The sequence below is a fragment of the Lolium perenne genome, chromosome 3 (genome assembly GCF_019359855.2).
Source record: "Lolium perenne isolate Kyuss_39 chromosome 3, Kyuss_2.0, whole genome shotgun sequence".
In the NCBI taxonomy this organism is placed as follows: domain Eukaryota; kingdom Viridiplantae; phylum Streptophyta; class Magnoliopsida; order Poales; family Poaceae; genus Lolium; species Lolium perenne.
In genome coordinates this window covers 220,233,348-220,260,026 of record NC_067246.2, presented here as the reverse complement: position 1 = coordinate 220,260,026, position 26,679 = coordinate 220,233,348, and the positions used below count along the sequence as shown (strand labels likewise).

General features: G+C 47.7%; 2 protein-coding genes across 3 annotated transcripts; both read right to left on the bottom strand.

Moving 5' to 3' along the window:
* Window positions 1–10,028: 10,028 nt before the first annotated feature.
* Window positions 10,029–12,490, bottom strand: LOC127339820 (uncharacterized). The gene is made up of 3 exons (XM_051365631.1): window positions 11,542–12,490; window positions 11,296–11,331; window positions 10,029–11,145 (listed from the first exon to the last, which is right to left on the bottom strand). The coding sequence occupies exons 1-3, from the start codon at window positions 12,488–12,490 to the stop codon at window positions 10,058–10,060; spliced, it is 2,073 nt and encodes a 690-aa protein (XP_051221591.1). The 3' UTR covers window positions 10,029–10,057.
* A 7,793-nt stretch (window positions 12,491–20,283) lies between these two features.
* LOC127343420 (LEAF RUST 10 DISEASE-RESISTANCE LOCUS RECEPTOR-LIKE PROTEIN KINASE-like 2.1) lies at window positions 20,284–25,941 on the bottom strand. 2 transcript variants are annotated; one of them, XM_051369552.1, is made up of 3 exons: window positions 24,999–25,941; window positions 22,279–22,305; window positions 20,284–21,514 (listed from the first exon to the last, which is right to left on the bottom strand). In XM_051369552.1, exons 1-3 carry the CDS (start codon window positions 25,855–25,857, stop codon window positions 20,466–20,468), a joined length of 1,935 nt encoding a protein of 644 aa, XP_051225512.1. In that variant the 5' UTR covers window positions 25,858–25,941; the 3' UTR covers window positions 20,284–20,465. The 2 variants fall into 2 exon arrangements, with proteins under 2 accessions (XP_051225512.1, XP_051225513.1); XM_051369553.2 differs by lacking the exon at window positions 24,999–25,941 and adding an exon at window positions 23,688–24,530.
* Between the last annotated feature and the right edge of the window lie 738 nt (window positions 25,942–26,679).

The window sequence follows — 26,679 nt, the reverse complement described above, 5'->3', positions numbered from 1 at the left end:
TTCCACGTTCCTCCCTCTCTCATAGCAGACCTAGGTTCGTCCCCCGCCGCAACCTCCCGAATCCCGCGCCCTCGTGATAGAGACGGCGATGCCTCATGCCCCAACGACCGGGCTGGAGTTCCTGAACGGAGTCGGGAAGGGCGTGGAGACGCACGCCGCGGAGCTGGAGGAGCCGATGGGCGGCGATATCTATAGTCTGCTCGAGAGTCGAGAGTCGAGACCCTCACCTTCCTCCACGGGATCCCTGGAAGCCGCGACATCTTCTCCCGCCGATTCCTCCTCCATGGTTTCCATGGCCGCCGCCCCATGCGCCTCAAACTCTACGATGAGACCGGAGCCAGGGTCGCGAGCGATCATTATGATGCGTTCGTCAACACATGCCCTCCCCGATGACGAGTTAGTTTCCTACTTGCCTCTCTTCTTGCTGCCTACTGGTAGTCTGGTATCTGTTTACGGCTTTTGATCTGATGGTGTCTGTGCTCTAAAGGTACGGGATGCTTATCATTGATTTTGATCATTCGTCGGTGACCCCCAGTGGCCGGTTGGAAGGGAGATCCTCCTTGAGAAGCGCACCATATCAGATGGAGCACATGATTAGCTTAGCAGTAGGTTCGTGCTACTACCATCACTTCGTATTTAATATTATATTTCATGTTTTGCAATACGATATAAAGTCTTTCATGTGGTTAAAAAACTTTATTCAGATAAGTACAGTATAATTTTTGGGGTGCCGCTGAGCATGACTAGGTGTGTATGTTACAATAGTGCAAAATTTAACAGGACTGACAAAATTTGACAATCGTTTGTCAGATTACCTTATAACAGAAATAACAATTTTGTTACCAAATGTCGTTGTTTTCTTTTTAAACAGAAGGCTCCACGAGTCCGACTTTGAATTAACAAAGCCATCAACCGGCCAGGCGTACAACGATACAACGAAACAACCGAAGGAAAGAAAAAGAAAACAAAACTGGGATTACCAGCTAACGATACAAGCACAAGTGATGCAAAGCTATAGCCTAAACCAAGATACAAGGGCGCCCAAGACTACAGCTAAACATCGGCAGCTCGGCTGGAGCTTCAAGCAACGAGCCGCCACTCCATGGAGCCGCACCAAACTGAATCGGCACAAGGCCGCCATGCAGAGGACCACCATCACCGAGGGAGCTGGCTAACGGCGCAAGTGAGCATACGAGCCTCCAGAGTTCAAAGGGGGAAGAACTTCACGACAACGCCTCCATGAAGGGGAACGGCGCTCACGAGCGTCGCCGTTGTCGGCACAGGGGAGCCGTGCAATGCTTTCGCGGAAGTCTTAACCCCACCCCAAGGAAAACCAAAGGCTTTGACGAGTCGCTCCGCGTCGCCCCCGCGGCGACAGGGGCGACCCCTCCTCCCCCCGCCTCAGCCCTCCTCCCCCGCCCCTCCCCGCTGCCGCCGGCGGCGTGAGCCGCCGGGCAAAGGCCGCGCGGTGCCGGCGGCGGTGGCTCTTCTCGGCGCGAGCTGCCGGGCCTCGCGGGGCGGTCCGCAACGGCGTCGGCGCCTCCTCCTCCGGTCGGCGCGGGCGTGCCACCGGATCCCGGCTTGGTGGCGGCGCGGCACGGCGGCCCTGCCGGTGCTGGCGCGACCTTGACACCGGGGCGGCCGTGGCCATGGGTGGCGGCAGCGGGCCCAGATCTGGGCCGGCGGGCCTAGGTCTGGGCCCCATCTGGGCCTTCACGGGTTGGAGGGCTAGATGCGGCCGGAGCTGCAGGGTGCGGTCTCCTTCCTGGCTAGCTGTGCTGGTGGCCGGTGCTGGGGCTGCTTCGGTGTCCGGCGCGGCCTGAAGCCCTGTTCTAGCTGCAGATGTCCATTGACAGGGGCTGGGATATCTTGCACGGTTCTCTCGAGATTGCTCCGCTTGATAGAATCTGGGTTCGATGGCTGTGTGGGCGGCGCTTCATCGGAGTGGCGTCGATTCTCGTCACCACAAGTTGCTTGATTTCCCGGCCAGTCGTGACGCTCATGGGGATGATGCGTTCCGGAGTTGCGCCTGAAGGACTGGTTGGTCCGCGAGGTTTGGCCTGCAGGGACGCTAGCGTGAGCGACGGTGTGTCCGCAAAAGCACCGCAAGGCTACAGCCATTGCCGGCCACGGCGACGTCTTTGGATGTCGTTCACCTTGTTGGAGGGTGGCCATGACACACGTCCTGCCGCTGGTTGCCTCCCCTGGGGCACTGTCTACGGCCTTGCTGACTTGCGTTCTCTCCGAGGTCCTCCTCGGGATACCTCTAGTCGATGCCCCGCGTCTTGCTGTTACTGGCTTCATATATACGGTGTTCCTCCGGCTTGCGCGGCCTCTCTCGTGCCTAGGGTGGCTGTCGGAGAGTGAGTCGTGGCACCGGGGGACAACGGTGGTTCTATGTCGTTGTTTTCTAAAGTCAAAAGAATAGCAGGGGACGACATAAGTACTCAGCTCCCAGAGGGAAAGACGGAGGAGGCAAGCAAGTTCAAGCAGTGGCAATGCGAACATGACAGCATCTCGAACTTGATTTGTTCTAATGTAGGTACTGTATAGCGAAGGGAATTTATTCTACTGTCACATAAGGAAATTCATGATGCTAACTGTCCATTTGCACTCATTGTTGCATCCAACAGGCTGCACACACACACATATGTGAGTGGAGAGTTTGGGAAAACAAACATGTTGTTGACTCTTAAAAGGAAGACAACATCTTATTTTCTGTGTTGTGTTGGCCACTCCACCAAGAAACCAAGGCAGTTGCTGCTTTGGCAATGTAAGAAGAGGGGGACAAGAGCTCTTGCGCAGTTGCAGACACAAAATGATGCAACTAAAAATCGCGGGCAACCAGGTTCGCAACTAAAAATCGCGGGCAACCAGGTTCGCCATTTTTATCCATTTACCTCATATCCAGTTGTTTTTTTTCATCAAAAGATATTGCATGTTGCGCACATTTTTCGTTTCTGTAGACAAGGCGTTTGATTCAGATTCCAGGTTAAATAAAGCTATGGAAGATGTATCCACTACTCAAAACAGTTATATGGAACCAACAAATTGGGTTTACTTGCGGTTAGTTCGTGAGGCCAAAGCCATGGAAGATAATGTATCTGCATGTGCTTCTCGTGAATAAATGGGCTATTCCTATGATGTACACTAAAGAGCAATGCACCAGAGATGGTTGAACTTCCCCTTGACTATGTGAGGAATCCATTATTTTTAAAATTGTAGGTCGAAGAGTAGGTACTTGGTTATTTTTAGTAGAACTTACAAACTTTTACCGATATTTTACCTATCATGTGCTTTATTTCTTCTTCTTGTAAAGCTCTAGAAGATATAGCATTAAATCTCTGAAATTAATGGTAATTCACAAGGTTTACTTTTGGAGGCTTTGCTTGCCCTTGTAGTGCCCCTCAATGTTGGTTAATTCAGTTATATTGTTTTACAAAGAGCCTGCCCTTGGGATAATCACTGTAGTAGAACATACTGGTTTGAGTGACATAATCATATTTGGCCGTTAATTAGTTGGTTATTTCTGAAATACAAGAACTAATTTCCCTTGTACATTACCCTAATTATTTAATGACAGTTAGAGCTCGGTCTGGTTATTGAAATAATCACGAATACATGACCCAAATTATTTCATGATAGTTGACCACTTGGTCTATTTATGGAAGTACCCATGAAGTGTTTATATTAGTCTATGTTACACTCATTTGCCAATGCAAGAAGCAGCAAGGTTGGAGGAGGAGCAATGCAATGGCCAGGGTCATGGTAGCACTATAGAGAATGCTGATGTTGTGCCTGTACTTGAAGTCGCTGATGGTGGCAGTTTGCAGAATAGCAATATTATTAGTGATCAGGGGAATTTATAGCATGGAAGACCAAGATCAGGAGATGACGAAGATTCAAAAGTTCAGACTACCAGTTCAGGTGTTGGCACTGATCCTGTAGGAGCTCGGCCAGGGAGGTGGATGGCAAGGAACTGCCATATTGACTTTCGAAGGAATGCACTGAATGACAGATTTCTTCTCAAGATGACAACTGACGAGGGTAATAACAAAGTAGGCGAACACTAGGGGATGCAGATGGATACTGATGGGAGGACGAATAGTTCTGACTTGAAAGAAATTAGAGAGGTGACAATTGTTTTCGAAGACTTCTGGGGCTGATAATCTAATTTTGGTTGAGAAACTTGTGGGTCTTCTGGGAGGATGTTGGACCCACTGTTTCTACTGAAATAGGTGTCGAGGATGCACATGAAGAAGCCCTCATAGATTCACATGACGATTGGGGAAGCTGACGAAATGGGCAGAGAACTTGTTCAAGAAGATGTACATACAGGTAAAAAGGTAATCGAGGAAGTTGTCACTGCGTTAGAATTGGATTTATTGGTTGAAAATGTTGATCTAGCTTTTTTTGGTGGTGCTGTATCTCAAGTCTTCTCGCCATACCATCACCAGTATATTTAGATTTATATGTATGTGATGACAATATCGAGGGATTTTCTTCAATTGCGGTTAGATGAGGTTGCACACCTCTTTTTGGTCGAAATATTCTTAAGTAGGTTTTGTTTTAAAATATAATTTGATAAATTATACTATGGTAGACATGACTTTTTTTTTGCTTTGAGTATTCTCAGCTTAATGTACATTAGTGGATATGTGCATTGTGTTTTTTGAGTAACATTTTAAGCAAAGAAGAATGTTGTTATTTTTAAATTATTATGTGGATCTCCCTTTTTATATAGGTAAACTTTCATGTGTATCAAATATTATGTGGCCGGCGCTCACTCCGGATGATGGTCCACGCTCCGTCCCCGGTCAGAGCACAATGACGGCAACGGTGCGCGCTCGCCTCGCCCTCTCTGCCCTTCGTCTTCAACCGTCACCAAGGACGACATGCTCCGCACGCGCTACGCCACCCTTACCCGCGGCGACTGGCGACTAGAAGGGGCCGATGTTTGCTGACCTTGGAGGGATGGACCCGCGGCTAGAAGGGGCCGATTTGCTGATCTTGGCGGGATGGATGCAGTGCTTGGAGAGTTGATGATGGAGGTGGTGGTTCCGCTGTGCCATCCGGAGCTGCCGCGACGGCTCGGTATTTGGCCCCGTGAGCCAACGCTCTGCTCTCCCTCTACCCATATGCGTCCCCGATTTCACTACGCAAGGTGAGAAACACTTTGATTAGTATAGTAGTTGCTCATCTTAGAAGATATCTTGTGCAAAGCTCTGTTTAATCTCCATACTATTCAGAAAAGCTTACCTCATTGGCAGTCCAGAGCTGAGGTAATCAGCAAACTTCTGAAATATTTTAAAATAGTTATTAGTATATATAGAAGTTTATCTTACAATGTTCACTTGCTCTGTTTTTCACCATGGAACAGGTTTACAAATGTGTACAAATGTGTTGTATGACATGTCAAATAGGTCCAAGAGCCTTCCTAAATTAGCATGCCAAATAATGTCTACACGGTGGATTAATATGAGTCATTTCCAATACCTTTTAAACTCTACAACCTTTTAAACTCTACAACTTATATGATAAAACTTGCTCACTTGAGAAGTATGAAACACTCTTTTCTCGCTGAGGTTTGTATCTGATGTGCGAAAACTCAATTCGGCTCCTAGGTGCATATGCTCCCTCTATAAAAAAACATATTTCAAAATGTCGAAAAATATTGACAACAAAGTAGTATTTTGGTAGTTAACCTTATAATTGCTCTCTTCCAAATAAAAGTATGTTCTATTGTAGTGAGATTCTTATGACCAAACCCATGTTTATTCGTCTCTCGAAGAATATTGTTTCTGCTAAATAACTACATAATATATACATGAGCTTGACTATAGTTTGCCTTCTTGATACGTTAATTAAGAAGTTCATGAATGCAGAGAAGGATCACCTTGCCGGTGGTCTGCTGGGTTGCCAGCTCTGCTTGGCGGTGGCGGCTCTCCTACATTAGCTTGGATATCTTCACCCGCAGTACTTTTATATATTGTGCTAACTAAAGATACTATGTACCCCGTGGTAACACACGGGCATTTGTACTAGTAGAACCCTAAAGGATAGAAAAATACAAACTATTCCTAGAATTTTCTGCACTAGCCGAAACTAGCTGCCGCCACCAAACTCCACGCCACCTAGACACACGTTTAAGAAGACGCCGAACATCTTTTTATTTAAGGATTGTTTAGGCGCTTCGAGAATTAGTGTGGATGTCCAGTCTAAATCACGCTACTCGAACTCCGAAGCAGCAGTGGAGTCCCAAACACTCATTCGAAGGACCGTGCTCTACCGTTCACGCAACCGTGCAATTCTAACATCTGTCGGCACATTCCCGGAGCAGGGCTGCCGGCCACGGGTGCTCCACTTCTCGGCTTCACATCCCAGAATTCACTAGAAATATCAACCCTCTCTTCACTCTTCAGCAGCTCCCAGAAGCCAGAACCACTCTTCCATTACCACTGCTCTTCGTGAGAAGCCATGAAGCCTTGCGCCGTGCTATTGCTCGTGGTCATCCTCGCCGCGTCCGGCACGGTGTGCTCGGCGTCCAGAGCAGCGCGCGCGGAGTGCGACCCGCTGGCGCTACGCCCGTGCGTCCCGGTGATCCTCTGGGGCGATCAGCCGTCGACAGCGTGCTGCGCCAAGCTCCGGAAGCAGCGGCGGTGCCTGTGCAAGTACGCCAAGAACCCGTATGTAGGTAGATACATCAACTCCGAGAATAGCAAGAAGGTTGCTGCCGCATGCCGCGTGCGGGTTCCTCGGTGCTAAAACTTTAGAGTGCACGCTGAGTGAAAGCCGTATGCTAGTAGTTCACATGCTGATCTGGGTTTCTGATTGCCGCGTAATGTGACCTTGCTACTAGTACTAGTTGTTCGTGCTTTGTGTTTCAATGGCATCAGATACATTTCACGGTGTTAGTATCTTCCGTTTGCTCGTTGTCTTGCAAAGTTGCAGTGGGATTTGATCATTTGAAGGCTGTTCTTCGTCTTCATGCTTTCCCTTTGATGATTTCAAGAGTTCCCAAGAAACGATGCTGAGTTCACGTGCCTAGATCTAAAGCAGCTGCATCTCTCATGCTACTTGTGTTGTGTGCTCATGTCAAGCTGCAGTGGAACACTAGAAGTGTAAACATGCAATGCAATGGTCACATTGCAGAGGATGGAATGGGCGAATCATGTAGAGTAGTTCCTTAAGCAGGCTGTGAGCAACGGCGTATGATTGCAACACTAAATAATGATAAAATACACCTTTTTTTAGGGCAATGATAAACTACACCTGTTCTTTTTTTAGGGTTGGAATGCATTCACCTGCCGGCGCGCGCGGCATGGTGTTGTGTCAGTGGATCAATTACGAAGGCGAGAGAATATGTGATGCGTGGCGACGGGTCCCGCCCCCAACCCTCTGCCCCCAACCCTAACCCTCCGCCCCCAACCCTCCGCCGCCGCCGGTAGCGCCGCCGGGGCAAAGTCCCTCGGGGCGTGGCGGCGGCGGGGGCCTTTCCTCGTCGCCGCGTGGAGATCGGCGGCCGGATCCCCACCTCCTCGATGCTTGGCGGAGCAGACGCGCGTGGGATGGGCGACGGCGGCGGCGGCCCTCCTCCCGTCGGCTATCCCCTGGCGGACCGGTCGGCGCGGGTGGGATGGGCGGCGCTGCGGTCTCCCTCTTCTCGTCGGCTTCCCGCAGCACTCCGGCAGGGGTTGGTGGTGGGCGGCGGCCAGACCCTCGGTCTGCGCCATGCCATCCACCCCCGCCTCTCGTTGGTGCGTGGAGGCGATCTCGGGCATCTTCCGCGACACGAGGGCGCCCGGGGCAGCAGCCTTGGGTTTGACGGAGGAGGTGGCCTCTTCTTCGCCGGAGAGGGTCGGCCTGCGGTTGGTGGTGGTGGATTTTTGATCTATCATCGCCATCCGGCGGTTAGATGGAGGTGCATGGAAGCCGGCGATGGTGTCGCCGGTGGAGGGTTGGGTTGGCCAGCCCGGGATGGTCGCCGACGTGGGGGTCCGGCCTGAATAAAGGCGGCGGTCCTAGGGCCTCTCTTGCGTGAAGAGGAAGACCTACCGGAGGCCTGGACTCGTGATCTGGCCGGAGGGTTGAGTTCCGGAAGGCTCCGCCGGCGAATGTAACAGTGCTTTGGCTGGAGTTTGCTGGATCGGAGGTATTCGGTCGTGCGCACCCATGTGTTTATTCCGACCGTTTGGTTCTGGAGGGAGCGGCGCGAAGCTCTTTTTTTGTGTTGACATCAAGTGACTATGGATCCATGATGAAAGTTGGAAGAAGAGAATTTCATGAAGGCCGGAGGGGAGGACTAGCTAAGGGAGGTTCAAGTCTCCGCGCTGTTGAGGGGCTTGCTTGGTGTCTGGGCTTCACATCAGCGGTATGAAAGTGGGGGCGACAACACATGTGAAGCGCAGAGTCCTACCTTTCAGGGTGAAAACCCAAGGTCTGGCCTTAACTAGTTGTGCCTGGCAGTGACCTTGGTGGAGGCATTGTTTTGACAGTGGGGACTATCTTCAGGGTGAAAACCTAAGATCTTTGATCGGGTGACGACGATGTTGGAGCAGTGTTCCCTTCTTGGAGGCGTCGTTTTTTGGAGAGTCTGCAATTCAGGTGTTGTCATGGTGGTGGATGTATTGCTGTTGTTAGGTCCGTGATACTGTAGCGGGACTTTTATTTCTTAGTTTCTTTTCTTTTTTTGGTTGTGTGCATCCGTAGTGCCATTAGGGTGGTGCATTGTTGCAGAGGCTGGGTGTAATTGGTATCTCTCGATATTAATATATTCCCTTTATCGAAAAAAATGTGCTCTCTGGAAAACCAAGGGGACCGGTTCGGCCCACTGACCCGCTGGACTGAACCATGAGGATAAGGGCCGGCCCGCAAAATATCAGCCCAACACGAACCTCACCCGTTCGATTCTAACCGCACCTCTCTTCTCCTCTCTAGTCTCTACAACGGACATAACAGGACGCCGCCGTAGCGCCGCCGGCCGCCGGAACGCTGCGAGAGGCGCTCGCAGCCAGGGCCCCGAGCTCACAGAGGGAGAACGCCCATCTGCCGCCCAGGTATTGTATGCAATTATCCCCCGTGCCGTGCCGGCCTCTTCACCCTCGGACTGTCCTCTCCCATCTGCCGCCCCGGTACTGTATGCAATTCTTGGTCGTTAGTTCAGATTATTGCACGACTCGTCAGTTCAAAATAGCTTGTCAAATTCAGTTAGTGTTTTGGTTGGGTGGCTGCAAGCTGCTAGACTGCGAAATGCTGATGCGAATTATTACTGTTTAGCTGCCGTACTTACAATTCATTACTAGTTAATGTCCAAATGCTGGAATCAATTTAATACTTCCTCCGCTTCAAAATATTTTTCTAAAAATAAATGTATCTAGACATGTTCAGTGTGTAGATACATTCATTTTTAAGCAATTATTTGAACCGGAGGGAGTAACACAATTGGGTAGGATCATGTTATGCACTTATGCTGCCCGTGGCATGTTTAACCTTGTTGCTTCAGCTTTGGTAGTTACAGATAACCTGATTGTTCTGAAACTGTACATCATAAGTATTCAGTTGTCCTCTTGGATCCAGGATAGAAAATGTTGGACTACAATCTCGACAAGAAACTGGGGTTATTTTTCGTGAGCTTTCCAAATAAAAAAAAACTCACAATCTTCCGAGGCCCTTGGAGCAACAAGAGTATCAAAATAACCCATCGAAGTATCTTGTAGTTCAGTAAATTAAGTAAACTTACTAGTTTGTGGGTTGATGTTCTTTTCTTCTTGAATCGTTTGGATTTCGTGAAAAAACAAGACACAAGACCTCTTAATCAGGTCCTTGTTTCCTGTTGAACTTTCCTCTCCTTTTGTATTTGTGCGTTCTGAATCTCCTGTGTTATTTTTCTTTTGTTGATTTTTTTTTTGAGAATTTTTTTCTTTTCTTGATGGTGTCAAAGAGAGATCTTATTCAGCAGCAGTACTCAAGTTAATACAATCAGTAGAAACAACATCAGGAATAGGACCTATTACATGCACAATCCACTTATCACCATAGTCTGATAGTCAGCATCTTACTAAGAATCTGCAGAGATTCTTCTAGGCAAGTCCAGGTCCCGGCTGCTACTCTCCAACATCTCGACAACTCTACTCATTGATGGCCGATTTGCGGCTGCCGTCTGCGTGCACCACAATCCGACTATGATCATCTTCCTCACGAGCTCTCTCGTGTCACCGCCTATGTCAGTGATACTGCTACAGAACTGATCCAGGTGGTCGTAGAGCCACTGGGCGAAATACTTGCTGGTAGTCTCAGCACCAACCTTGACATGCCTTTTCGCCCTGACCATCTTGAGGACCATCACGCCATAGCTGTATACATCAGACTTGCTAGTGACTGGTCCGAACTTCCTGGATACAACCTCAGGCGCATCATAGACATCTCTCTCCCTGGCAACACGAGCAGATGTCTTGTTGCTCTCTTTCGACAGACACAGATTTGCCACACCGACATCAGAAATCTTTGGGCACAGCTCCTGGTCCAGCAGGATGTTCCGGGGCTTGATGCTGATACGCGCACCGTTGGGGTTGATCTCTTCGTGGAGATACTCGAGCCCTTTCGCGACGCCCAAAGCAATGTCGAACAATTTTTCCCAGTACAACCATAGCGAGTAATTATCGTCTACGGAGTCACCGCTCTTGCTGAGAGCGTAGCTTTCGAGCGAGCCATTGGGCATGTACTCGTATATCAGAGCTCTCGTCGGCCCCTGCAGGCAGAACCCCAGCAGAGGAGCAACGTTGGCATGGGAAATCCCACCGATGCCCGCCACCTCGCTCACGAAATCCTTGTTGCTGCCCTTGCAGTTGTTCAGAACCTTCATGGTGATCTGGCGCGCGTCACGCAGGTTGCCTCTGTAAACGTCGCCATGGCTGCCTTGGCTGAGCTTGTGAGCGAATGTTTTGGTCATTCTTTCGACTTCTGAATAAGTGTATCTTTTCGGAGGATAGGCTCCCAATTTTGGCGGAGGTGTTTCTGCCTTTGAAGAGCTCGTTGGTTCCTCTTCAGGAGGTGACAAGCCTGCACGGTATTTCTTATGGCACAGGAAGCAAGTGGTAAGAAGGAGGAGCAGCAGGAATACGCCAGCGACGATTCCTACTATGGTATCTGCATGAAGTTGACAGATAGGTATTTAAATGAAATGTGAAGGAGATCACCAAGTCTTGCAATTTCTTGAGTTAGTCACTGTAAATGGTAAGATAGAGAAGCTATTTTTGCAAGGAAACATAATCAGAATGGACAAGAGCAAACACTCACAGATTCTCCTTTTGTAATGCGTGGATGCGCCGTCCCCTGCAATTTGTCAAAGAAACCATTAGCTTCTTAAGAGACGTGACATGCCGATAAATAATTAGTTTTGCTATTTCTCATCTAGCTATTTTTCAGTTGAGTTATACGTCGTCAGATCTTGCATCTTGCTTTGTACAGTACACTTGAGCACCTTGACGCCGGCAGATTGTACACTTGAGTTATACGGCGTCAATGCTGTAACGAAGAAGGTACCTCTGTTCCGATTTTGCAGGTTGCTCTGCAGTTTCACGCTGAAGCCAGCGTCCTTGTCGTAGGAGCGGCTCCACAGCATTACGCCACCGTAGTTGGGCGAATCTTCCACCAGCGGCAGCACCTGCGACACGAGCGTGTCCGCGTTAACGTATCCGCTTCCCACGGCCTCCGGCGACGCCGGCAGGCCGAGGTACACGGCCACCGACGGCAGGGCCGCCGTCCACTGCTGCCACGCGCTCCGCAGCGCGCTCGCATCCCCAGGCGCGAACTGGCACGGCGGGTTGTTGTAGAACTGCACCCACACGTGGTCGAACAGCCCCGTGCCGAGCGCGCCTCCAAGGGACGCATCCGGGAACGGGCACTGCGGCGCCGCGGTGAGCAGGTACTTCTTCTCGCTGTTGGCGCTGGCGTAGAGCGAGTTCAGGTTCCTGGCGAGGTTGTCGTAGTACCTGGACGGGGCTTCCATGTCGAAGTCGATGCCGTCCAGCACGGCGGCGCCGAGCGGGCGGGGCGCGGTGGTGCCGGTGCCGCCGAGGAAGTTGTCCCAGAGGTAGGCAGCCACGTTCTGCGCTTCGGAGGGCGAGGACAGGTTGTACCCGAGAGCGCCGCCGCCCATGCTGAGGAGCACCTTGACGCCGGCAGATTGGCAGGACGCGATGTCGGCGGCGAGGGTTGCGCACGAACCCGAGGGGGCGTCGCAGTGGCCGGAGAGGTCGAGGACCGGAGCCCGGCCGGCGCCGAAGGTGGAGAGGAAGGCGAGGTTGACGTAGGTGTAGAGCCCGGTGCCGCACGTGTCGCTCAGCGTGCCCTCGCTGACGTTCTGCCCCCAGTAGATGGCTATGCTGACGGAGTCATCCGCCGCCACGGCGGGGACGGACGCTGTGAAGAGCAAGGTCGTGAGGATGGCGAGCTTGGCGGGCATTGTGAAAGATGGCGGCATCGCCGGCATTGCTGTCTCTTGTGGCAATGTCACTTGCGTGTGTGTATTATATCTGCATTCGTGGGAAGGAGTGGCGAAGTTTGTAAGATAAAGGTGCACTGCAAATGACGAGGTTGTCTTCTTGTGTCTTGTGCATGGAGTAATCAGGACACATATGGAAGCTAGTGAAAAAAAATCAACGAAATTTGAATAAATCCGAGATATAAATCCTTCCCATGTCATGATCTTGGCTGTAGTGCAGCGTTGGAGGGTCTAGGTATCTGTTGGTCAGATTCTCGGTTCATTTCCCAATGTTCTCATTTTATTTTTCGCAAATAATTTAAAGGCTAGGCTTCAAATCTGGCTGAAATTTGAAAATTTCCTACGAAACATGCAAATCTAGTGCGAAAACAGTAGGACGTAAAGTGAGTTTGATTTCAATTTTGTTCTTAAACACAATTCATATATAGCTCCACGATTTTGTGAGTGTGGGATACATAAAACATAAGTACAACTGTTTTAGCTTTCTTGTCGCTATTATCATAGTTCTGGTTTTTGTTCAACATAAGTACAACTGTTTTAGCTTTGCAACATAAAAACACTAAGAAATGCAACCCTCCCGTGGATGGGCTCACCTTCTCTCTCCATGTTTTTGTTCCTTTTTCTAACTTTTAGATTCTCTCTCACCAGCACTACTACATCTAGTTTTAAATCTTCAAACCTTCGTAGATTTTGAACTGCAAGTTTAATTTATGAATCGTTTGAATATTTAAGTTTCTAGTGAAGGGAGCTTTAAAATTACACCAATATTGAATAATTTCTGACAGTATTTAAAAATTAATTTTTGAAACTTGATAAAATATGTTGATACTTCGTGAAACTTCGTGAAACTTTTCTTTGCAACATTTTGTTTCACTGTGTTTCAAATTAAGCTCAACAAAGTTAGATTTTTTTGGCAATTATCTTAGAGTCCAATTTGGGGACTATCTAGTTTTATTGAGTTTCAATGTCTATCATCACATTTGAATGTGTTTCGAAATTCAAATTTGAACTTTATCAAAACAAGCCGTTTTCGGGCTTGCTTAAAAGATATAATGGAAAATTTTCATACTAAAAATTTAATCTGGTATATATTCCAATAGATATCGTTATTTCAAATTGATACTAAAAATTAAACCTATATCTATATCTTTCTATTCTTAATAGGTGATCCCATTTCTCTTCACATGCAACCTATCCACCTCATCAAGCATCTTTGACCAATCATAACTTGACATGTCATTTAAGCCTCCCACATCATCTCCACCACGTCAAACTGCCATGTCAGCAAGTAGCACGATTTTTGTTTACACTTTTTTACTTTGATTATCACACGTATACCCTGTTAGTAGTCTTTCCGCACAGTACTTATCTCTCAAATGTAACCCAAAACTCAAAGCCATTAATTTCCCATTATCAGGTACAATGCAACTGATCTCCTAATTACTTCTTTAATGGCTGCCCGTGCGTCTCCCCACCATCATACATATGTCCCGTGTGCTTCTCTTCCTCATCTCCAATCATGGTCTTTCTTATCACTATTTATCCCCCTTCTCATCCTTCTCAGGCCACATGCATGGATATACACATGATATTTGGACTTGAACTTGGTTCGGCGGTCCGATGCTAGCACATGACTCTCTATATATGCATCCTCGATCTGATGCGAGCTCTGCAGAGAACGTTGGTGAGGCGCATGACTCCCCATGTGCCTGGTTACATACTTACAGTGGTTTTGCCGATCTTGATCCTTCTTACGGGAAGTGTGCAGCCATGGCGAAAATCCGATCACAGGTAAGTCATTTTTTTATTAGCAACATGTAATTTTTGCTGCTAAATTATTGATCATAGAAAAAATAGCGGAATACCTTATACCCTAATACCCATATTTATGTTCTCTCTGCACCTATGGCGCTGTCTACAATGTGCTTAGCTCTTCCCTCCTTTGGTTCGGTATATCAGAAAATTCGCACCATTCATCAGCATACTGTCCTAGCATATGGGAGCTTATTAACCTTACGATGTGTTTATTAGCCCACAATCTGTCCACAGGTAAACTCTATCTTCCTTTTTCATTTGTTCATATATCAGATTCCCATTATTTGCAGCTGATTATACTATTTTGTTCACACCTGAATACTTCACATGCTTTTCATTCAACGTACTAACGATGCGTGACCATAGTCAAGTTTCAGGTTTCTTATTCAGCATAACTAGCTTACAAAAGTGTGTGTTTTTCTTTTGTAGGTAGGCATTTGTTACATATACCATCAAATGAAATATCTTGGGGCTGAAGAATAGCATTGGCTTTTTTATTAGGTCAAAATATTTATATTAGCCAATCTCACCCTTTCTCATTGTGTGTTTCAGTTTTACAGGCAAGTATTGGATTAGAAATTTTCTACGAATTTATCACCCCTTATATTGTTTTCTCAATAACTTTTAGCTTACGTTTCCATTGCCACGTTATACACAAAGCTAAATTATTCATCCAGCAAAAGGCTCAGCGGATTGATTGTTAGATTTCCTGCTACGAATTCACTGTGAATCTGATGTAAAAGTATGGACAGCCCTTTGTCTTCCCTTGACATCTTTCCTTGCATTTTTATATTATACGTATCTTTGATGTTTATATTCCAAATGTATAGTGGCTATAATTAAATAGTTCATGTGTCCGTGTTCTAATATAAGCTCTTATTTGTTTTACTCTTTCATGCTATAGAAGATCATGATAACAATTATCAATTAACAGATTTCTGCGTATCCAGAAAATAGTCTAATTCAATATGGTAAGAAATAGTCTAATTCAATAAGATACGGAAATGCTAAAACTTTTATGATCTGCCTGAGAGCATTATGTTTCAATGTCCGTGGTTTCAATTGATCAACATGCTAATGAATACAACAGGGGTGAATTGGTATCAAATCACAGGTAGTTATTGCTGTAGTAAGTTTTTGCACTATTAGCGTCTTGCTCAGTTCCTGTATTGGTTGTTAAAGTGCACTTTGTCAGGTTATTCAACATGTCCAATCGTTATTTGTAGGTACATGAATATCCAATGGATAGGGCAGTGACTGCTCAATTACAGATATTTACCCCCCCCCCCCCCCCCCCTCCTCATATAATTATTTGTGTGATTCATCTTGCTTATCTTTTATTCCAGATATTGCTCCATTGTTCATGGCAATTAGAAGATCTTGAGCTGTTGGTGTTCACCTTTTCTCACGGCCACTCTATATGGATTTGAGCACAGCTCACGTTTTATAGTATGAACCAAATATATGAACGATTACTTCCATCTTAATTACAAAGATCCCAGTTTAAATATGGTTACTTTTTATTTAGACCTACTCAATGTTCAAGAAATCGTGAATCGCTAACTTATCGCTCAACCTTAAAATGGAGATTAATCGCTTATCGGACGATTAATCGATTATATCGATCGGCCATTTATCGGCTTAATTTTTTGTAAATTCTAATTTTCATCACTAAATTTTATATAATATGCTATGCATAGATAATATTGAAGCATTGAACAAAAGTATTACCTTTATTTCTTGCATTTGAATCAATAAAAATGAAAATTTTAAGCTAATGTATAGTTCTACAAGACAATAGAACAAAAATAACGACTACCATACCGAATTTCAGCGAAATTTCATTGAAAATCGGCAAAAATATCGGTCATCGGATTGAAAATCGGCCAAAATATCGGTGTAGCGATAAATTAGCCGAGATGCTAAAATCTTATCGGTTACCATCCGATTCACGATAATTCGGCCGATAAATCGGTATCTCGGCCGATTTTTTGAACAGTGGACCTACTACAGGCTAATAGTTACTTAATTCCTACCAGTTATGAAATGTGATGACAAGTCTGTCTCTTCTTTCAGTATTAACAGGAGCATCCATCTTGATTATTTCTCTAGAACATTTCTGGAGTATGTTTCTTTACAAAAAATGATTTAATTAAGCTAACAAACTAGGCGAGAAGTGAATATAAGGTAATCTTCAATGACTAAAATAATAAAATGGTTCTCTAATATTTTTTTTAGTAATCCAGTACAATGGTACTGCTTCTGTACATCAAACACTCAGATTTATATATGGGAATAACTTGAGAAATACACAATATACTTTGTAATATTGTTTCTTCGTTTGTTATCTTATGTTACACCTGTTACAAGTTTTATTTCGACAATTCTCTAAAGATATAATTAAACATTTTCGCAGCAACGCGCGGGGTATCATCTAGTATCTTATAAAGCAAAACCCCACTAGAGGGTCATTTAAGTTGTCTATCTCAACATGCAAGCTATCCACATCATCCATTTTATTAGCCATCCAATTGTCCATGTCATCCCCCACTAACATTCATTAATACTCTACATGCAAGCCACATCATCTATTTTTAAGCCATGCAATTATCCACATCATCAACTTTTAGCCGCCAACTACATAACCATTTCAAGTCAATTTTTTTTTAAGTTAGCCTCTTGACTATATATGCCAATTGAATCATGCATGTTCCTACAAATAACATCCTATTCCAATCAACTTCCATCCTTTTGTTTTTTTTACAAAATAGAGTTATCGGAGAAATCCCTGCTGCAACGCGCGGGGTATCCTTCTAGTATTAAACAATGGAAGAGGGATTACTAGTGTAGGGTAACCCTACATGCAAAGATTCTCTCAAGTACTAATCTCAAAGCAAATAAACGGTATATCTGTGCACTATACCTCCCGTGCACGGAAGAAACACCACTCTCCAAAAACACTCCACTCTATGAGAGAATGGTGAGAGTCAAACCTCCCCTCCCCCTTCCCCAGTTACTGAAAAAGTCTATTAGAGGTAGAATTTATCTTGTTAGAATGTAAGAAAATACTAGTACTACTCTACTGTCTTCGTTTCTATATAAAAAAGAGGTTGTTTTGGACATCAAAAACACAAGTTTGATCACTGATTAATTTTTATCCTAACATACTTACAAAATCCAGCAAAAAATACTACTTTTATATAATGTGAGTGTACTCTCAAAGGAAAATTAATGCCTATAGTTTTTAAGTATATCTACTGAGTAGTTAACTTTTTTTAAAACATGGAAGGACGATTCCCTTTCTCGTCGCGGATGACACTGGCCGTTGGACCCAGACTGTATCGGCAGAGAATGCCGACAATTTTCACCATTCCTCTAGTCTAGCGCAAAAAAAAAAGAAGGCAAATCCGCATCGACGGTTAGAGCATCTCCAGCCGTTTGAGCCCCCGACGAAAATTCGGATATAAAAAACGTCAGATTGGATGTAAAAAGGACGTGGAGGGCAACATTTTCCCAGTCGCACCCCGGCATTCGCCCATCAGCGGCGATAGTTTCAAAAAATCGTCTTCCCGCTACAAAAGAATCGCCAAAGTCCGGCGATCGGATCAGCCACATTCCGGCGATCGAAACTAGACGATTACAGGCTCATCGGCGATCCCTTCTTGAGCCTCGTCTGGGACGGCATCGGGCGGCGAAGCATCGGCGTCTGCAGTTGTCGTTGCGGCGGGAGTTGATGTCGAAGCGGTGGACGAAACAGTCGACGGGGGCCGGAGGATTTCTTGGCGATGGACTTCGTACCAAGCCCTCGTCTCCTCGTCCATGTTGGCGTCGTTGCCCCGATCAGGAACGTCAGGTCGGTGTTCCTCTTCTTCGCCGCGGAGGTTTCCTTGAGCAAGGCAATCCGGACGCTCTGGTTGGCGAGCATCTCCTTCCACCGCACGTCGTGCTTGTCGTCCCTCCTGGCGGCGTGCGCCCTCGTGTCCGCCCAACACTTCTCGAAGGATGCCTGCAAGCTGTCGGCTAGATGGCCGGCCTTCTTCTGCTCTTTCAACTTCTTCTGGCCGAGCTCGGGCCGGCCTGCCGACAAGGCTGGGCTGGAACATCGGGGTTGTACTGCTCGCTCTTGACGAGATTCTTGCGCACCTCCTTCCACTTATGGCAGTCATTGATGTGGGCGAACACGTTGATTTACTTGAACATCTGGCCGTCGTTGTCGTCCGCGTACATGTTGAGCGCCCTCCGCATATGCAAAAACAGGCCGGCGATTCAAGATTAAACCTCGGGCGATGTAGAGTCGACGGAGGAGCCACGGCGAGTGAGCATACCTTGGCTTCAAAGTCCTTGCCGCTCACCGGGCGACTTTTGATCTCCTCATGTACGTCGTGCCACTTGCTGCACGCCGCCTGAATGATCCCTCAATGGGTGCCCATTGCCTTGTCGCCGCGTACCATCACCGTCTTGTTGAAGTATGGATCGACAAGTTTGCGCTCGTCGAACGCCACCTTGATGCGCTGCCAGTACGTATCGAAGTTCTGATTCGCGCCGATGATGCCGTTCATGGAAACGGTCTTCCAAGCTTCGGCGAGGCACTGCTCTTCTTTGCCCGTCCATTTGATCCGCGGCTCGGCTGGCGACGAGTTCTTCTTCCTTTTCTTCTTCCTCTTGGATGGCGCCTCCGTGGGTTCAGGCGCGGGCTCTTCCTCTTCGTCGACGTTGGTCTGTTCATCTTCTTCGTCGACGTCTTGCGTACCGTCGATCTGATCGTCCTGGTCGAGGTTCACGCTGCCCCGCGACGCGATGGCTTCGGTCGCCCTTGCCTCTTCTTGTGTGAAGAATCCCGGGCTCGACGCGGCGGCCATGGAGCCCGACGTGATCATCTCGTGCATCACAGGCTCATTCGGCGGCGGCATCCCGGGGTTGCAGAAGGAGAGCGGCCCACGTCACAGGGCAGGCGAGATGCCCTCGTACATCGCACCATCATACGCCGGCGGTGACAGCATAAACCCCGCCATGCCGGCGGCATAGGTGTCCATGAACATGGCCGTGGCCGGTGAGAAGGTGGAAGGAGAGCCGATCATACCTTGGGTCGGCCATGGTCCGGGGAATTGGCTGACGCGCGGCTGGCCGAAGTTAATGGAGATAAGCCTCGCCTGTTCGTCCGCCGCCGCCACCCTCTTCGCGTTACACTTCTTCTCCCTCTCCGCCCTGCCGCGAGTTTCGTTTTGCCGCCGCTCCACATCCGCCGCCCACTCCGCGTTTGTCATGCCCGACGGCCTCTGTTTTGGCGGCCGCGGCTTCCTCGTCTTCGGCGCGCCATCGGCGGCGAGCTTCTTCGGCGGCATGGTGGTGGCGGGGAAGAGGAGGAGCTGCAACTTTGGGGAGAATGGCGGTAGCTCCTCCAAAATTCGGCGGGGAAAATGGTTCTATGCGGCGTATTTTGGAGGGAAAACAAAATTAATGGAGGGAACAACCAGTTCTGTCGCCGACAACGCGGGCCCGCTCGGTGTTTCACGCGCTTTTGTTTCGTCCGGAGTCCCCGACCGGGCCTGGGGAAGTCAGGGATGGCCTGGCCTCCCCGGATGGATGAAAGGCCAAATCCGGGGGAAAACGAGAAACCGGGGGCACGGCTAACCGATTTCGTCCATCCGAATAAAGAAAAATACGTCCTCGGGGCCTCGTCGTCTCCCCGACTGGAGATGCTCTTAGGCTCAACTGTCTCTCCTCGCGCCGTCACGCCGCGGTCACCCGTCGCCGCATCCTGGTGTTCCCTAACTTTCCGGGCACACTAGACGCCTGCGGCCTGCCGGCGCACCGCAATATGCGCTATCTTAGCGGCTGGATACCCCGCGTTCCGGCGCGGTGCGCCTGCTACGGGCACGGTTGCTGAGATCCGGAATCTGCAACATGACTTTTACTCGGCATTTTGCTCTACTCTGAATTTAGGGTTTAGGTATAGATTTGTGGAGTGGCAAATAAAATATTAGATAGTACAATAATGACTCTCTGGTATAGTTGCACAATTTGGTAGGAGACTTGCACCCAAATTACAACATTATGTGGAAGTCTTCAAATTTTCAGCTGCTTACAATGGTGCATTATTGGAGCAAGTGCTCAGAATCTATATTAACATATTGATTGATGATGATTATCAACTAAACAGCACCTTTGGTGGCAATTCAAGGACACTTGTGCTCCCTTCTAGCATCTCGACGACTCTAGTCATTGTTGGACGGTCAGTAGCACTTAACTGTATGCACCACAGACCAACCACTATCATCTTCCTTACAGTCTCTGTGATCTCACCATTAATTTCAGAAGCACTAACACAATATTCATCTAAATGTTCATAAATCCATTGTGGGAAATATTGACTGCTAGATTCACAGTTTGCACTAATATTCTTATCCCTTGCCCCAACCATCTCAAGAACCATCATTCCATAACTGTAGACATCAGATTTGCTACTCACTACTCCAAATTGCTTTGAATAAACCTCAGGGGCAATGTAGCCAATTGTTCCTCTTGCACCACCAATGGAAATAGCACTTTCCTTATTGAGGCACAGCTTGGCCAATCCAAAGTCAGAGATCTTAGGACAGAAATCTTGATCCAACAGAATGTTGTGGGGTTTGATATCAAAATGTACGATCCGAGTATTGCATCCTCGGTGGAGATACTCAAGTCCTCGAGCAATGCCAACTGCTATATCAAATAATTTCTCCCAACCTAAAGTATTTCCACCTTGAGAGTTATCTTTGAAAGCATACCTTTCAAGTGAACCATTAGGCATATAGTCATAAATTAGTGCCCTTTTGGATCCTTCCAAGCAAAATCCTATGAGAGTAACGATGTTAACATGAGAAGTTCTACTAATGCTAGCCACCTCATTGATGAAATCCTCCCCATCAGTCTTGTAGTCCTTCAGCATCTTCACTGCTATCTGACGGCCATCAGAGAAGCTGCCTCTGTAAACAGCACCAAATCCACCTTGACCTAGCTTTTCAGCAAAAGATGACGTCATTCTTTTCACTTGTGCATAAGTGTATCTTTTTGGATGTATGGTTCCATTCTTTTGTAGGAAGGACTCAATTCTTGCTGTTTCCTTTGATTTCTTTTTGCGTCCGTACTTCTTATAGCCCAACCAAAATGCAAACAAAAGCAGACAAAGCATGATGCTTGAGATGCCTGCTATTGTATCTGTGTAGACAATTTGAGGGAAAAGACATCAAAAGGGGAAGAAACTTGTGAAATCTTATACTAATTTGGTTTCTTTGCCCTTTTTATTGTACCGAATAATGACAAAGCCATAAATTAGTGCACATATGGAAGCAACACAATTTCTAGTGTCACGTAAAAGAAAGCAACGGATCTCGAGTTACTGAAGATCCTTGTGGACAAACCGACTGCATTGTGTATTCTAAAGGTATAGATATATTTAGAGTATGTTCCACTTTTTGCCTTTAGTTGTTAGTCTGACAGGATTTACACTATTAAAACTATTGTCATATTTTAAACTCTAGTTGTGACATTGCGAAGATATTTATCTCATTATGTTGTATCCCATAAATTGACAAGACATGTCCACGTATATATCAGCAGCTGTAGCTGCGACGCAGTTTCATTCTTTCGACCTCCTTTATGAAATTATAGGCATTTAATATAATCTATAGTCCCCCAGAAAATACATGCCTAGCCTGTCAGCTGCCATGTTATCCGAAAAACTGGGTCTAATTTGACAATTTGGGGAAAACGATAAAATGGGGGCATGTGGGTACCCTGTCGCATGGTCACAGCTCGGAATAAAACACGGCAATTTTTTTCAATGGGATAAAAACCATCACAAAATCATGTTAAAGTGCAATATATTGCGGAGTTGCTAAATACATATGATTGAAGCAAACAGTTTGTAAAAGATGGAAGATGGAAAATAATTAATAATCTGGTCGGGAGATATTTCTTACATATTTTTATTCTGTCCTTCTTCTGTCCTGCAAAAATCAACATAAGGGCTCATAAGTAGATGAAAGATGCATTTATTCACAAAATAAAATTTTACTGCATGTCCGTACCATACACATTGAAATAGTAGAAGGTAACTTAACTGTTGTTACTCTACGGGTCCAGGCATCCAGCACATTAGTAATTTGTGTTACAGGAACAACTAATCTTCTTCCCAAAAGGATGAAAAGAACCATCTTTTTGTATGTATAAATCCAAAAGCAATAATTTGATACAGCACATGATAAGTAACTGCCATTTCTGATTTTCTCAAAGATCAGGTCGTCAGTTGAAGCTATAGTCTTTTGTAGTTTAAAAAATTGTCGCAGCTATAAGCTATACACCGTGACTTATACTACAAGTATTCTTTCTTCCGGAAAATCTGTCATGGACCTTCCTTAGTCGGTTTGGGCTTACATCTTGTAGCAACTGGACCACTTGACTAGCTTGAAAGTTTCGCCACCCAAGTGGGCCACCCGGGCTACCGTGGTAATACCCTATTTGGCATAACCCGGACATCAGGGTGATCTTTTCTTACAAATGTCAATTCATATGCAGTGGTGAAGGTTTTTGGTGAAACTGAAGGACGGGGCACTATTGGACCAGCCGTTGAGAGAGATCAGGAGGCTACACGCACGTTGGACTTGATCATAAAAAAAACGACAAAAGAATCAGTGGCTACACGCACTAGTAGCATGGGCTAGTGGATTAAAGCACGGTTTTTAAGTATTTAAAAATGACGGAAAAAAATCAGGGACATATTATGTTGTGCATTATGCATCTGCCGAGTTTCATCATTTTTCTTTGAAAACGTATGGCGTACACAAAAAAGATAAATAATATGTGAATAGTTATGGAATACTATTCCTTTGGTCTTTTCTTTTCCACAAGTCACATATGGTCTTTTTTTGGAACGAAATTTTGTATGTGCACACGATACAATATAAACCATCTCCACGATTTTATTTCACATTTTTTGAAAATTCAAAAGTGCGACATCCAATAATGGAGTGTGAGCACAACTAGTTTCGGAATATTCGTGCTCGTCATTAATTTTTTTTTTTACCCAACGAGTGTCTCCTTGTCGATCTGCATTAAAGAAACCTTTACGTACTGAAGCATAAAACTAAAAGGAAACGAAACCAAAGAGCGACATGCAGCCCGAGTCCTAGGCATAGAAAGGAAACGGAGGGTGCCAGATACAAATTGACGAATAATTTCCAGAAACTAAATCCAGTTTAAGTCTATCTAGATGGGAACTTTTTTTATGGGTTAGTACACGTAGTGCTTACCAGTTCTTCAAAATCTACATTCATATGTCTCACAAAAAAAATTGATTCCCTTGTTGCTATTTAGATTGAGAAGTACTTACCAGTTGAATTATAGGTAGTGCAGCTCCTAGCGCCGATTTGGCCGTTGGTGCACAAGCAACCATGGAATTCTCCTGTTTGCTTGTAGGCGCACCGTCCGTTGGATTCCTCGCACTGCGTACAAGAGACGGGTCTGTTGTCCCACGACACCTGGAAGCCCTGGCGAAGAACATCGCCGTATCCAGTGTTTCTCCATGTGCTATTACTTGGGTCGACCGGGCCGTATTTGAACACAGGAACTAGTATGACTTGGCGGCACGCCTGCGACCAGTTCCCGGCAGCTGGAACTGACTCGTTAGGAAACACGAACGACGCTCCAGGAACACCGCTGACGAATTCGGAGCAGGTGATCGGATCGAGGGTAGCCGGTTTGACGAGGCCAGCCCCGAAGTAGCAGCTGAGGAAGAAGACGAGGTAGTCGACCGTGGTGTTAGGGAATTCCAGCCATGTGCCCGGTCCGAAGGTCACGTTGTGATCGACTCTTGGGCAGCTGCCGACGGCCTCCGGATCGGCAATGGAGACGTTTGCCCTCGTGCCGTCGATGCTCTTCACTGCGTAGTTGCCGACGCCGTCGAGCTGCAACATGGGCTTGTCGTTGTCGCAGACGATCCCCATGCCCGGATAGCCGCAGTAGGAATTCTCGTTGCCGTCGACATCTTTTCTGTCGCTAGAGCGATAGAAGGGGTAGCTGAAGCTCACGGCTCCGCAGGTGAATGGTTCAGACAGGCACATGGAGGAGTCGTAGGTGGCACCGGAAGCAACGCCATGGGAGGCGGCAGCTAAGAGGAGAAACAGCAGCAGCAGCTGGTGGTGGGGGCTTAGCAAGAGAGGCATGTCTAGCTAAGTTAGCGGTGCTGCTCCATTGTCTGCTTTGGTTCGCTGCCTGCCCGCCTATCTTTGTTCACGTGTTGCGAGGGCTCTTGGTCTCCGACAAGGAAATTTCAGAGAAGGAAGGGCGGCTAATGGGGCTTAAGATTCAACGGTACTACATGGCGGCGTCTTGCGAGTCATCTGTATCTCGGCGCCAGAGTAGTTATTCCTCTGCTGTCTCTGTCTTCCAGTTTGTGTTGCTGACTGTCTAAATTAGATTGATTTAGATGAGCAGAGCGCTGCCGAAATTCCTTCTCACATAAAGATTTTATAATTTTGAATCGTCAAAACCGTATATCTGTAAGCGGCAAAACATAGTAAGTATACTGAAAACTTGGTTGGACGAGATAGCCGGGAACTTCGTAACTCACAAGTCGACTATAAGTCACCAAGTAGTTAACAGGACTTGCGTGATATAGATAATGTTTGTTTCAAGAACTTACTTGACGGGGGTTCTGCAGAAGCAGGGGTGGCGCCGCCGCCGTTGCAATCCTGAACGCCCACCTTCCCACCAGTGCACAAGCAACCAAGGAATTGCTTGTTCTCGCTGTAGGAGCACCGTCCGTCAGATTGCTCGCACAGGTTGCATACTTTCTCTGTGCCCTGTTTCCATTCCAACTCGAACCCCTTCTTAAGCACGTCACCGTACTCCGCCGGCAACATGAGCTGCTGACCACTTCCCAGCAGAGGATCTTCATGTACCGGCACAACGAAACTATTGTTGCAGTGGGCAGCCAATTGGTAATATTGAGAAACGTTGCGTTCCTCAGAGCCAGCGACGAACACGAAGGAAAAACCAAGTCCACGGAACCCTTTGCAGGTTATCTGGTGATCTTTTAAATCAGAAGGCAGGTTCTCGCCTGGCTTGTAACAGTCGAAGTAGAAGGCTAGGCTGTCGAAGGAGTCGGTGTAGTTCAGCCAGTCTTGGCTGAATGACACGTCGTGGCTGACTCTGGGGCAGCCGTTGCCGCGGAGCACGTCGGTGTCGCCGAGGATGAAGGTATGTTTGTCGTAGGAGATGTTCAAGATGGTGTAGCTGTCTCCTCCGAGACGAAGGATCGGGGCCATGGCGTCCCCCTCGCCATCGCAGAAGATCTTCAGGTCGGTGTAGCCGCAAGAGTAGTTGGATGTGTAGTCTGGGGTTACTTGTGTTGCGTTTGACAGAAAGAATGGATATCTGATGTCAACGGCGCCGCACCTGAACGATTCCGAGCACATGGAATCGTCGTAGGTGCTGAGCGGAAGAGGGGAGGCATGGACGACGAGGAAGACGAAGACGAGCAGGCGGAGTGGGTGAGCCATGGCGACTGGCGAGTGACACCGTGTGCGTCTAGTAGTCGATGCGTGAGACTCTGTACCGGTGGTGGGATTGGTCCAGGAGAATTAGAGTGGCGGAAGAAGAAACAAAGTCGATTCCTCCTCCCCTCTCCCTCGCGTCGCCCCTCCAGGCGACCGGGGGGGAAACCCTAAATCGAGCGCCGCCGCCTCCTCCCCTCAACCTCCCTCCCCTTCTCGTCGCCCCTGGAGGCGGCCGCCGGCAAGGCCGTGCGGCGCCGGTGATGGGGGCGGCGGGGAGCTGCTCTCTGGCCCCCACGCGCGGCTGAAGGGAGGAAGGCGGCCGGGTGGTGGGGGATGGCCTCCGCCCGAGGACTCGGTGCTGGTCCTTGTCCCGTCTCTCCCCTCTCCGGCCCGGCCTCGCCGGCGCCTGGGAGTGGTGGTTGGTGGCCGGGCTGTGCGCCACGAATCGGGCGGATCCCATGGATGCAGGGCGGCGGCCCTGGGCGCGGGGTGGGGCGTCGCCGACCTGGCGGCGGGTGGCGGCGCCGATGCTGCGTTCTGCGCTCTTCGGCCGTGTGGACGGCGAAGGGGCGGCGGGCGCAGGCCTGGTGCGGAGGTCGCCACGTCGGGCCTCCGGCATCAGATCTGGACACGAGCTCTCCCTCTCTGTGGTGCTCCTCCCATCTCCCTGGCCCCAGATCCTCCGGCGGTTTGGTGAGATTGGTCGGCGGTGGGATCTAAACCGGGGGAAACCCTTGGCTGTCGGTGGCGGCCACGAGGTCGATGACGCTGGCGACGGCGCCATGCTCCTTCTTGAAGGCGACATCGAGGTTGTATCCCCTCCCT

Bases quoted from the DNA above. Each gene is read 5' to 3' on its own strand.
- LOC127343420 (XM_051369552.1), bottom strand. From the start codon at position 25,857: ATGGCTCACCCACTCCGCCTGCTCGTCTTCGTCTTCCTCGTCGTCCAT. The intron at 22,306-24,998 runs GTAAGTTCTTGA...TGATTTTTGCAG, and splicing joins TTCTGCAGAACCCCCGTCAA to GACAGAAGAAGGACAGAATA. The intron at 21,515-22,278 runs GTAAGAAATATC...TTGTCTACACAG, and splicing joins GAAGGACAGAATAAAAATAT to ATACAATAGCAGGCATCTCA.
- LOC127339820 (XM_051365631.1), bottom strand. From the start codon at position 12,490: ATGCCGGCGATGCCGCCATCTTTCACAATGCCCGCCAAGCTCGCCATC. The intron at 11,332-11,541 runs GTACCTTCTTCG...GACAAATTGCAG, and splicing joins CCTGCAAAATCGGAACAGAG to GGGACGGCGCATCCACGCAT. The intron at 11,146-11,295 runs GTGAGTGTTTGC...AACTTCATGCAG, and splicing joins GCATTACAAAAGGAGAATCT to ATACCATAGTAGGAATCGTC.